General features: G+C 30.3%; 1 protein-coding gene across 1 annotated transcript in view; it reads left to right on the top strand.

Moving 5' to 3' along the window:
* LOC132721418 (caskin-2-like) overlaps positions 1 to 12,512 on the top strand; it is a gene marked incomplete at its 5' end in the record, with an annotated part of 89,004 nt that overhangs the window by 26,819 nt on the left and 49,673 nt on the right. Inside the window, 1 exon segment of the mRNA XM_060705722.1 lies at positions 10,757 to 10,851. Coding sequence (XP_060561705.1) covers positions 10,757 to 10,851 — 95 coding nt within the window.

A 12,512-nucleotide genomic window follows, 5' to 3' on the forward strand; every position in this document is an offset into this window, starting at 1 on the left:
GCCTTGTCTGCACAAGAAGGTCTGGCGTCAGACTCTCTGTTCCCTTTCCTCATACCAAACAATGAGCGGCCTTTAATCTCTTCTATATTGAATAGCATTCTGAAGAGCTTTGCTGTACCTTTCTCTTTTGAGGCATATGGCTTCAGTTCTGCCATCACTTGGTCCAAAAATATGATTAACAATATCAAATAAGTAAGACAGAAAATGATTATCAATATCTAATATGTAAAGACAGAAAATGAAACACTTTTATAAGACCTTGGTATATGTATACAACTCTAAAATTTTTAAAATAAGAAAGAAATAAAGAAATACAACACATCAACACCAGTGCAGGTTGAGTAATTAATAATCTTCCAGTTTCAGTTCTTAACGAACCTTCATCAGGATAAATATTTGATAAAATTTTCAAGCTAAAATGTACAAAAACTCTAAAATTTGTAAAACAAAATGTAAATGCAAATTTAAGTGTAATAAAGAGTTTGAATTAAAGTAGGTTTGTAAATAGTGACTAATAGCTATATTTATCAAGAACTGAAAAGTGTCTTATTGGGTACTGTGACACTTCTTTCCTATTAATTCTAAAATAACTTTGAATTAACAAGATACCTTTTTTAAGCCACTGAAGATCAAATGTGTTGCTCCAGGCTGCTCCTCATTGCTTTGTGTCTGCAAAATAATAATTCTTATTTAATGCTTCTTCTGTTATGAACTGTCATTCTCCTAATAGCATGTTACTCTAGACTGTCTAGTTATGGTTATATAATTATCTACTGCACCATGAAAGCTGAATTACAACAATGAAGGAATGAAACTTACTAATAAATCAGTTACTGTTAATCTGCTCCACATGTGACACACAAGGAAAATTGTTTATAGCATGAAAAGTTGTAGTAATAGGTACCTCAGGTATCTATAGTTTGATTGATGTAATATTGTACATAATGATATTTACTTACTGATTAATTTCTATAATTTTTTTTCTCAAACTTAAAATTTCTAAACATATTGTATTTAAGAAATGATGAAGATCTTCCTACATTCTTTATATTCCTACATTCTTTATATGTACATTGTACATGCAGCTTTCTTTTTAGTCAAGTTACAAACAAAACGAATTATAAACAACAATTTTATACAATACCACTTCATATTTTTACTGTCAAAAAAACTAAACAGTTTCTGCATAAATAACAATAATCATTGTATGTAAAAGTTGTTTACCTGAAACATTGACTGGAATGATTCTGCCTGTTTATCTTCTTGTCTACACATTCACACTTCAGTTAAAACTTCTCATTTTCTATTTATCACACTAATAAGACTTTAAATGTTTTTTCTTTGAGAAATCAAAAATATGCACCCTTACATTTTAAACAAAATATCTCCAGAATTGCTACAATATCATAATTTCCTTTGTGTTTGCAAGCTTTTAACTGACCTCAATTCCTTTGAATTCAAACTTTACAACGGTGTAACAGCATGGACAGTCCATTATAATTTTAAATTGTGAGGGATTTTCCAAAAACCATAGCATCCCATCATTTTATTTTTTACATTCATTTGAATGTATAACTATATCTAATACCTAAATAGATTGAGTAGAAATAAGCTTTTGAAAGATAATTTAGCATGCTATTTTAAGACAAATTCTACATAAAAACATGTATAATGTTGCCTCTCCCAAAATAATCAAATGGAACATTCTGGTCAGCATGAGTAAATTACCATTAACCCCCATTCATAGGATTACTAGATAAGAGGCAGTAGTTTTATCAGATCTGAGATGTATGCTGTGTTGTTAAATCTTAGAGGATGCAGTATTTACTAGCTAGTATTTACTTATCCTGATTGTAAGAAATTTATCAGACATTATGACTTATTTACTTTTCACATATTAATTTTTACAATAGATTTAAAGCCTCTGAAAGCATAGCACAAAAGATGTTAGAGACAATAATTTTAAACTCCACATATAACTAAATCTCATTTATGAGAAGTAACAATGCCAAGGAACCATAACTTTTTATTGCATGATTTGGGGTTTTAAATTGCCATTTTTTACTTCTCTATGCTAAATTTTTGTCTTGATCATTAAGCTTAAAAAGTACTGGAGATATTAATTTGAAACTTCACAGATATAGATCTTTTTGAGTAATGTGTTGTGTTTAAGAACCATAACTCTTTGCATACTTTTGGAGTTATTGCCCTTTGCATTTTTCACTTTAATTATTGTTAGCTCACCAGATATCAGTTTAAAGTAATATGGAAGAGACAATTTATTATGTCAATTAGAAGAAAAGACAAAAGTCAAACTTTATTCAAGATTGACATTAAATATCATAGAAGAAGCAACAAACTTTATGCAGAGATATGCATTTTCTGGGCATAGAAGAACATTTCAACTATTTAATTAATGTACAAATTATAACTAAAGAACAAAGTACACTTTAAAAGCCGTAATTTTATTCTACAAGCATAGAATGGAACATAAACATTTTGACTTGAAAGTCAAATTTTACATCCCTAAAGAAAAGTACTGCCATAAAAAATGGGAAGTTAAGTAACCCCATACTTTTCTAATTTCTCCTGATCATAATTATGTGTTTAACGCCTGGAAAAGTGATTTTACGTCCAATTTCTGTGTCTTTTCCTGCTACTTTACAGCTGGAATTATCATACCGTTACTGTGAGGCAGTGACTTTGCATCAGAATTGTGTTCATGGCATTCTAGTATGTTTAAGAAATATGAGTTTCTGATAAAATTTTCTAACTGTTCAACTTCAATAAATTATATTTTTGATAAAAAGTTCACTTGATGCTTTGGTAGAGTACAAACTATAAACAGATTTATTTCAGTTTGGAGCTTTGACTTAAATAAATCTTAAACCAATGCACAATTATTCGATTTCTCAGTTTTTTCCACCAATTTTAATACAACCCAGAAAATAGTTAAGAGTTTCCCTTTCCGACTAAAAGTTATTCACAAAATTTTCTAAGTTTTTTTCCACTATTTTGCCACCCAGAAAATAGTTAGAGTTTCACTTTTCCACTAAAAGCCACTCATTTTCCACCTTCAAAATAAACTAAGTTTCATTTTTCACCAATTTCCACCCTTTTGCCACCATAAAAAAAGTCTATGTTCAAATTTCCACTCAATGCCACCTAAATGCCACCAAAGGATAGTGGCATTTGGTGGCAATTTTGCCACTACAGTGGAAAAAGAGTGGAATTTTGTCATTTTCCAGTTAATGCCACCTTTTTTACACTTAATGCCACCCTTTTCAGTGGAAATAGCTGGCAAGTAGTGGCAAATCTAGGGACGGGAAGGAAATATAAATCAATTGCCTCCTAGGTCAACAATTGTTATATAACATTGTAACTAACATTTTAACGCGTCGGATGAGTAATCTAATGATCGCTAGAGGCATGGGTTCAAACCCCGTCAGGGGCAAGTCGTTGTTTCCTTGAGCAAGAAACTTAACACTCATTGCTCAGTACTGGTTGGTTCCAGGAACGGATTCGAAAGTGTGTCTATAAGCTTATAGCTTCCTACACAATCGAACTAAAATAAATTCTGTATAAACCCCCAACTAACATATTATCTATTTTACTCAGGTGAATGATATAGGCCAAGATAGGCCTCTTTTTTTTGGTGTCTATATCTTGTTATTTTAAAGTTTGCTATTATTAGTTCCACATAGGGAGGTACATTGTCTCAAAAGAAAAATTGTCGCAATACAGTAATATTTGAATGGATGACAATTTTATTATCAGGATATATCAGGAAATAGTTTATGTTGGAGAACAAATCTAAAACTCTATAGTTACTTAACAGTGCGCCAATCCACGATGGATATGATATCTTGATATCACAATGGAAACACATCAAATTACATCATTCCATTTCTGGCATCAAACTGACAAATTGTGCCCAAAATAATGTTTAGTATAGTTATTTTATGATCCAGCATTTGTCCGGTTATAGCCTATGATAAATTGTGAATGTCTGTAATACGTTATTTCCAACGGCAACACAATATTGATTACATATAGTTTTGGACAGAACTCAAAGTGTTGGCCTTATAGTGAGAGGTGGAGTGGTAATTGTAATGTGCATGAAACTGTTACAATAATGTAATTGTCAATACTGATTATAGATAATGCCACAGATGGGATAAATAAGATGCTAGTGTTAACCAAGATATTTACTATAAGATGCTTGTTAATCAAGAAATTTACTTTGAATTATTTAAGTAGGTACATTGTATAAAAGTAAATGAAATGAAAAAATCAATTCACAACAAATTAATTACACTATGTTCTATCAAAAATTGTAAAAATTTCAGAAAGATAAGATTTTCTCAATTCTGAGGTAATCTATTCTACTTGAAATTTCTTTGATTTAAAATAAATGTTATTATCTTTGAATTGGTCACATTTATCTTGATGTTTATATGCCTGAAACAATTTGACATATCTTGTTATGCACCTGTTTGTTTGTCTGTCAGTCTATCTGTCTAGTCCGTCTGTCCTCTTTGAACTGATGATAGGAAAGTGAAATAACTTGGCAGAAATATTATAAATGAGACAATGTGCAGAAAGCAGGTTATAATGGCTTCCTCAGATCAAAATTGGCCCCGCAACTGGATTTAATAGTCTTTATATAGAAAACGCATATACCTCTTATTGTTTGAAACTAAAATGCCAAGAGCTTAGATATTTTACATGTAGCTTTGCCAGTGAACATGTCCCATGGGTCAATATTGGCCATATCCCAGGGGTCACTTATGATTTACATAGACTGGTATTATAAAAAAACATTTAAGTGTTATATATATTGTATGAAACTTGTAACAGTACTCAGAGCTTAGATATTTGGCATAAAGCATTGCCTTGTAGACCTCCACAAAACTGGTATTAATCATTCCCCTTGGATAAATATTGACCCTGCCCCTGGGATTACTTGATTATTATAGACTTATAAACTAGAAAATACATACACTAAGTCTCATTTTGTGAAACTATTGACTCCCAAAGCTTAGATAGTTGGCATATAGCATTGCTCAATGGACCTGTACAAAAGTAACATTGTAAAGCTGGGGTTAAAATGGCCCCACCCTGGGGGTCAATTTGTTTTTATAGACTTATATTATAAACATATGAATTTTAATACTTTTTAACTATAAAGCCCAGAACTTAGATACATGTGTATTTGGCATGTAGCACGAACTTAGTGTAGTCTCTCCGACACTTATATTAACCATGACCTTGTCAAAATTTGCTATACCCTTTTAGGATCATATGCTTTATGTTTACTATTGTATAGGAAAATACATCTTCCACCCCTAGGGGTCATTTAGTATTATAGGAATGATTAAGAAAAAACAAATTCTCTGTAAAGTTTTGTGTGTGTCTCTTTCATAAGTAAACACTGCGTGTGGTGCTGTTGTTCATGTAATGACCCTAAACCTAAATGTTTGACCATCAAAACTAAAATATACTTAAAGTCTTGTATAAAATTATAAAATTGTTTTCCAAACATTTATAAGAAACTTAAATGATGGATTGCAGTTTACAATATTCTCATTCATTTATACAGGACAGCAGTGTTATCTATTATTCATATTATAGAATGCATTATTCATGAATTGAAATCCATACGCATTTGGAATATCTTGTTTTTGTATGAAGATTTGGGAGGTTTAGAATTTTAAATTTTGCTGTTTCACTGTGTGGTATAATGTCAAGTGAAATGTTTTGGTTGTTTTGTATTCCTCCCATCGGAAAACTTTAAAATCTCCTATACATTTGATACAATTGTAATTGGGGATAAATGAATGTTAATTCTAGCAATCTTTAAGTCAAAACATACAAAAATAAACCTTAAGACAAAATAAGTACTTACAAATAGTTAATTACGATTAATTAGATTACACATTTTATCAAATTTATAAATTGAGAAGTATCCTTTATTTTGAAATAAATAAAATCTTACTAGGATCACACAAGAACTAATGAGATATAATGATTTAAGTAGTTTAAGTTTAAGTACTTATATTTGAAAGAACTATTGGAGGGAAACATTTTACATAATAATTAAGTGTTCTTGAATAGTTCTAGAACAATTGTTCTTCAGGTTATAAATTCTTCTCTCTTGGAATAATAAAGATTGTTACATCTTTCATTGTCAGATCCAAAGTGTGACTCATCCTATTTGAATATTCTTTAAATAGGACAAATAGCAACTGAACTGTCACAGGATATAATAGCAACATGATAAACGACTCTCTGAAAGACGAGCAACTTTAAATGTTGAATCAATAACTAACTATATTGTGAATATGATAGAATTTAACAGATAATGACTACCAGTGATATAAGTTATGATTTAAGTGGCTAACTTGTAGTTTAAATATCTTTGTTTGATTACAATTTAAGTCATGATTTTAGTGGCTAACTTGTAGTTTAAATGTCTTTGTTTGATTACAATTTAAGTCATGATTTTAGTGGCTAACTTGTAGTTTAAATGTCTTTGTTTGATTACAATTTAAGTCATGATTTTAGTGGCTAACTTGTAGTTTAAATATCTTTGTTTGATTACAATATGTAAACAACACAATAACAGAATTAATGATTTAAAACATTTGGTCTTCTCTTAATTTAACTTATAACTGATGCTGACCAATTTTGTTGTCAAATTATATTTTTATGTGCTGCAGAAGTTTTGCAAAGGAATAGCTGTTACTAAGACAACAGGAAATATAGAAGAAAATGGCATTATTGGAGAGGACATTTGTTGAATAATGGTTGTAATTATAGACTGCTGGAAATAGAGATTGATGACTAATTATATATAATAGATATGATTGGTTATTGTCTTAACCTTTTCCCTTATATAAGCGTGTTTCATGAGGAATGTTTATTTTGTTGATATGATTTCTGGAGGATATTTTGTATATACATTTTCATGAGGATGTTTATTTTTGGTTGATATGAATTTCGGGAGGATAATTTGTATATACATTTTCATGAGGATGTTTACTTTTGTTGATATGATTTCGGGAGGATTCTTTTGTAATATACATTTTTTCAATGAGGGTTTTAGGATATGATTTTAGGATAATTTGTATATACATTTTCATGAGGATGTTTATTTTGTTGATATGATTTCGGGAGGATTTTTTGTTTATACATTTTCATGAGGATGTTTATTTTGTTGATTTTTGTTGATATGATTTCTTGAGGATCTTTTGTATATACATTTTCATGAGGATGTTTATTTTGTTGATATGATTTCGGGAGGATCTTTTGTATATACATTTTCATGAGGATGTTTATTTTATTGATATGATTTCGGGAGGATATTTTGTATATACATTTTCATGAGGATGTTTATTTTGTTGATATGATTTCGGGAGGATATTTTGTATATACATTTTCATGAGGATGTTTATTTTGTTGATATGATTTCTGGAGGATCTTTTGTATATACATTTTCATGAGGATGTTTATTTTGTTGATATGATTTCGGGAGGATATTTTGTTTATACATTTTCATGAGGATGTTTATTTTGTTGATATGATTTCTGGAGGATTTTTTGTTTATACATTTTCATGAGGATGTTTATTTTCTTGATATGATTTCTGGAGGATTTTTTGTTTGTTTAAATAAATCTCTGAGTCAGTGAGTTGATAAAATTTGTTAAAAATATTTTGAATATTTTATTTATACAATAATTCTGAGGATGTTTATTTTATTGATATTATTTCTGGAGGATATTTTGTTTGTACAATTTCCAGAAAACATATTGTGTATACATTTCCTGGAGAATAACTTGTGTAAGATATTTTGCAATTTTAGGAAGATATTTTGTGGACATTTGGTTTCATAGAATAATTATCATCTCAGTCTGTGTAAACAGAAACTGGCCTCTAAACTGCTCCATATTTTCCTCTATAAACAAGCTACTTTTCTAATGATTCATAATTTAATTGCTCATAAATTTTATATGAAGAAATGAACATGCAGTTATACAAGTTACTGTCATTATATGACTCAACTGTCATATGGGAAATATCATGCACAGCACGTAGCATGCAAGGGCAACAATGATGCAACTTATTATAGATTTTTATTCAAAAGGAAAATGCATGTTTCTACAGGTGAGATATTACATCTCAATTTTAAAATAGATTTTGTATTTTCATTAGATTAACTGGTGATTGCGTAATGAATAGATTTATAAGATACTAAGCCTAATTTTGCTAGTGACGGTGGTGTTCTTTCAAGTTATTATGGGAAATTACCCTGATATATTTTTAATCTGTTGCACCTTATTGTTGTTGCATCTGAGGCTGTATGTGTAATAGGTAAAAAGGTAAGAGTTATAGACTGTATTTGTGTAAAGGGTAGGGTTTTCAGTTATAGACTCTATTTGTGTAAAGCATAGGGTTTTCAGTTATAGACTCTATTTGTGTAAAGCGTAGGGTTTTCAGTTATAGACTCTATTTGTGTAAAGCCTTAGGGTTTTCAGTTATAGACTCTATTTGTGTAAAGCGTAGCGTTTTCACTTATAGACTCTATTTGTGTAAAATATAGGGTTTTCAGTTATAGATTCAGTTTGTATAAAGCGTAGGGTTTTCAGTTATAGACTCAGTTTGTGTAAAGCATAGGGTTTTCAGTTATAGACTCTATTTGTGTAAAGCATAGGGGTTACAGTTATAGACTCTTATTTGTGTAAAGCGTATGGATTTCAGTTAAAGACTCTATTTGTGTAAAGCATAGGGGTTTCAGTTAAAGACTGTATTTGTGTAAAGCGTATGGATTTCAGTTAAAGACTATTTGTGTAAAGCGTAGGGTTTTCAGTTATAGACTCTATTTGTGTAAAGCATAGGGTTTTCAGTTATAGACTCCATTTGTGTAAAGCATAGGGTTTTCAGTTACAGACTCTTTTTGTGTAAAGCATAGGGGTTACAGTTATAGTCCTGTTTGTGTAAAGCGTATGGATTTCAGTTAAAGACTCAGTTTGTGTAAAGGGTAGAGTTTTCAGACATAAGCTCTATTTGTGTAAAGCGTAGGGTTTTCAGTTATAGACTATTTTGTGTAAAGCGTAGGGTTTTCAGTTATAGACTATTTTGTGTAAAGCATAGGGGTTTCAGTTATAGACTCTGTTTGTGTAAAGCTTATGGATTTCAGTTAAAGACTCAGTTTGTGTAAAGGGTAGGGTTTCAGTCATTGACTCTATTAGTGTAAAGCCTAGGGTTTTCAGTTATAGACTTTTTTGTGTAAAGCATAGGGGTTTTCAGTTATAGACTCAGTTTGTGTAAGAGTGTGTGTTAGTGTTGTATACAGGGTAGGTGTTAAATTGTAATGGTTAAAGGTTAGGAACAAAAGTTTTTTAAATGTTCTCTTGTAATTTATTTGACAGATGCATGAACAACCAATGTTTACTAAACAACTTAGATTGAAATCATAAATATTTGAAAGGTTTTTGTGTATGCTGAAAATAGCAAATATCTTCCATAAATCATTAAACTTTAAACAACTTTACAATCTGTTGATCCTGGATCTAATCCAGGAAAATGTTCAAACTTTGTATAATGTTTATGTTGATAAAGCTACTGTATGTTACATACAATGAGAGGTTATAGATAGATACATGGAAACATCAATTTTATACAACACTATCACCATCATAAACACTGGAATTTATGTATGATCTATATTGATATGATAACAACCTTTACAAGAAGTTCAGTAATCTGTTTAATGTGTAATCTTTATTGTCCAAATTATCTTATGTTTTTGAAGAAGAATTTGAAAGAGAAGTAATTTTTGAAGCATTGTAAAGAAAATGAGACTCTTTGATTTAAAAATAATAATGCTAAGGAAGTACCAAATATTTCGAAATATTGAAGAATGAAATTTTAACAATATTATAGTTATGAGACAATGTACTGTGAGAGACTAATCAAATTAGGTTAGTTAAAATTTCAAATACAAAATGCATAACTAAAAAAAAAATGTATCAAGCATAATCACAATTGGTTGCTGCCATGAATAAAAGTTATTAAGGAAAGTTGAAGTAAAATCAACTGTTCCATAAATATTCCAGGTCTCTGGAAGAAAAAAACTTTATTGTCTGATCATATAAAGTTTGAAGTATTCTGTCTAGAAGAAAAGGTGATTTTATTATGTGTATAAATGCTCCTAAACTCTTTGACAAAAGACAATTTGACTGTCTCAGTATGTATATATAATTATACATGTATGTTAATATCTTAGTCAGCTTACTTTGAAAAACCTTGTCTCATCAAATGTTAGTGTGTTGATCAATAGTAGACATTATACACTTTTATAAAGAAAACATTTCTTTAGTTACATTTTTGTCTGAAAATTGTTGATTGAAGTATTTAGTTTCAAGGATATTTATCTGTAGTGAGGCTGTAAAGAAAATTTCATTTAAAAGTTATAAGATAGATGTGTTTAAATTATGATGCAGAAATACAATGGGGCATTGCCATGTGGTACCAGAGGGATTGCCATTGTTAGATATAGTGCTCTAAGGGCCATAGGCCAGATAAATTGCCATTGTTTAAGATGATTGTTTGATGTAAGTCTACTATCCTTAAATCAGAAAGATTGCCATTGTTTGACATTGTGCCCTGTCTTCCCTTTTCAATATTTTTCAATTATAATTATGTAATGTATCATTTCAAGGATATTTAATGATGTTGTTTTTGTATATTACAGAAGCAAGTTTTTGTGTGCAGGCAAAAGCTGTAAGAGACCATTGCAACATCTATGACCCTAACTCTCTGACCTTCAAGGATGGTGATATTATAAAGGTAAATTTTAAACCTGTTATGCTGTTTAATATCAAGATCTAACATATTAGTTTTATAGTGTAACTGGACAGATATGCTGATGACAGCCCCATAATAGCAAGTTGGTATCTCCAATATACTGATAGGAATAAGTTAATACTTCACATAATTGTTTTCTGTGATTATGTAAGAAAGACTATTGACACTGGTCCCATAACTGAGTAAACTTTTTAAAGAGTTATGCCCCTTTATCTTACTAATAGTGAAGCACTTGCTACTTATTACACTTGACAGACAAATGTTGGAACCACATGATGCAGTGCTCTTGTTGAATATGTATTTTACAATGTAAAATTAGTGTAAAAAACTTACTTAGATCAGGGGTTTACTTAAGGTTTTGACTTTCACTTGCCCAAAGGGCAAGTAACTTTGAAAATCTACTTGCCCCCAGGAAAAACAGGTTGCCCGATCTTAAATGTGAAGTTTGTTAATAATCAAAGCAAAAATTATGGGTAAAAATAAGATTTATTGCAGATCCTATCAACTTATGCCTCAGATAGTAAAATAGTCCTAAATTCCCTACTGTATATGTTTGTTTGCTCATTCACAATAGTCTAGGGGTCGACACAACTTTCTTTGCCAGGGATCCAATAGAAATCCCTGAGATTTAAAAACTCCTAAATGTCAGGGATTCCTCACATCAAAATAGTAAAATGAAAGTGAAGATTAACAATAGTCATGTCCGACATGATCTGTTAAGGCTTATAAAAATTACAGGAAATATTAGGCCCTATTCCAGATGACTTTTAAAATATATTAACATTCAGATGCTATCACCTTAAAAATATTTATTCCCTAAAACAACATTAAAAAGGAAACAGTACATTGATTGTTAAAATTGTGCTAGGTTTTAAATGTTTATTGTTGATTTCAAACAATGTAAAATATCAAAAATATGTTTGCTTTGTTTGCATTACCAAACTAGTAATGTACCTTTCAAATTTATTTCATTTTTAAAAACAACAAGTTGCTCCAAGTCCATGACAGGATGTGTTATACTCAATTTAAATTGATTCCTATCCTCCCTGTTTGTATTAAAATTTATTTGAAGTTTTAACCTATGTCACATCAAAGGGACTCACCCCATGCAGTAATCATACAGTTCAGAGCACTGACTGGTTCAAAGAACTGTCAGACGAAATATACGTCATTTGCTGTATGTTTCACCTAAGGAGGTTTTTTTCTGTTTTGGTCGTAAATTAGGCATGACCTAGAATGACCTCAGATAACTTATAGTTACACAATATGCTGTGATTTACCAAAAAGGATTTTAAACATTTTATGGATTATTTTATTCTGTTTATTTATAGGTAAGAATATTTCTAAACATTGCCGTAGGGGAGAAAGGAAAATAAATTAACAACAGTTCAAGACTATTATGATTTTTCGTCAAGATTTGTGTAAAAAAGATTACTGGTGATGAATTTTAAAAAAAATCTATAGGCCTATTGCAAATGAGTTGACACCAGTTAGTTAAATTTTGACTGTATGAAGAAAACAATAGCGTACAGGATTCAAAGGAGTAGATTTTTACGGCCCGATTTTTCTGTTCTTTCTTGAACCTTGCAGTTGTGTCAGTCTTTATTGACATAACTCATCTTGAATTTTTGTGATTTTATGCT

Source organism: Ruditapes philippinarum, unplaced genomic scaffold, assembly GCF_026571515.1.
Source record: "Ruditapes philippinarum isolate M1 unplaced genomic scaffold, ASM2657151v2 ctg1538_1_1_1_1, whole genome shotgun sequence".
NCBI classification, from domain to species: Eukaryota; Metazoa; Mollusca; class Bivalvia; order Venerida; family Veneridae; genus Ruditapes; species Ruditapes philippinarum.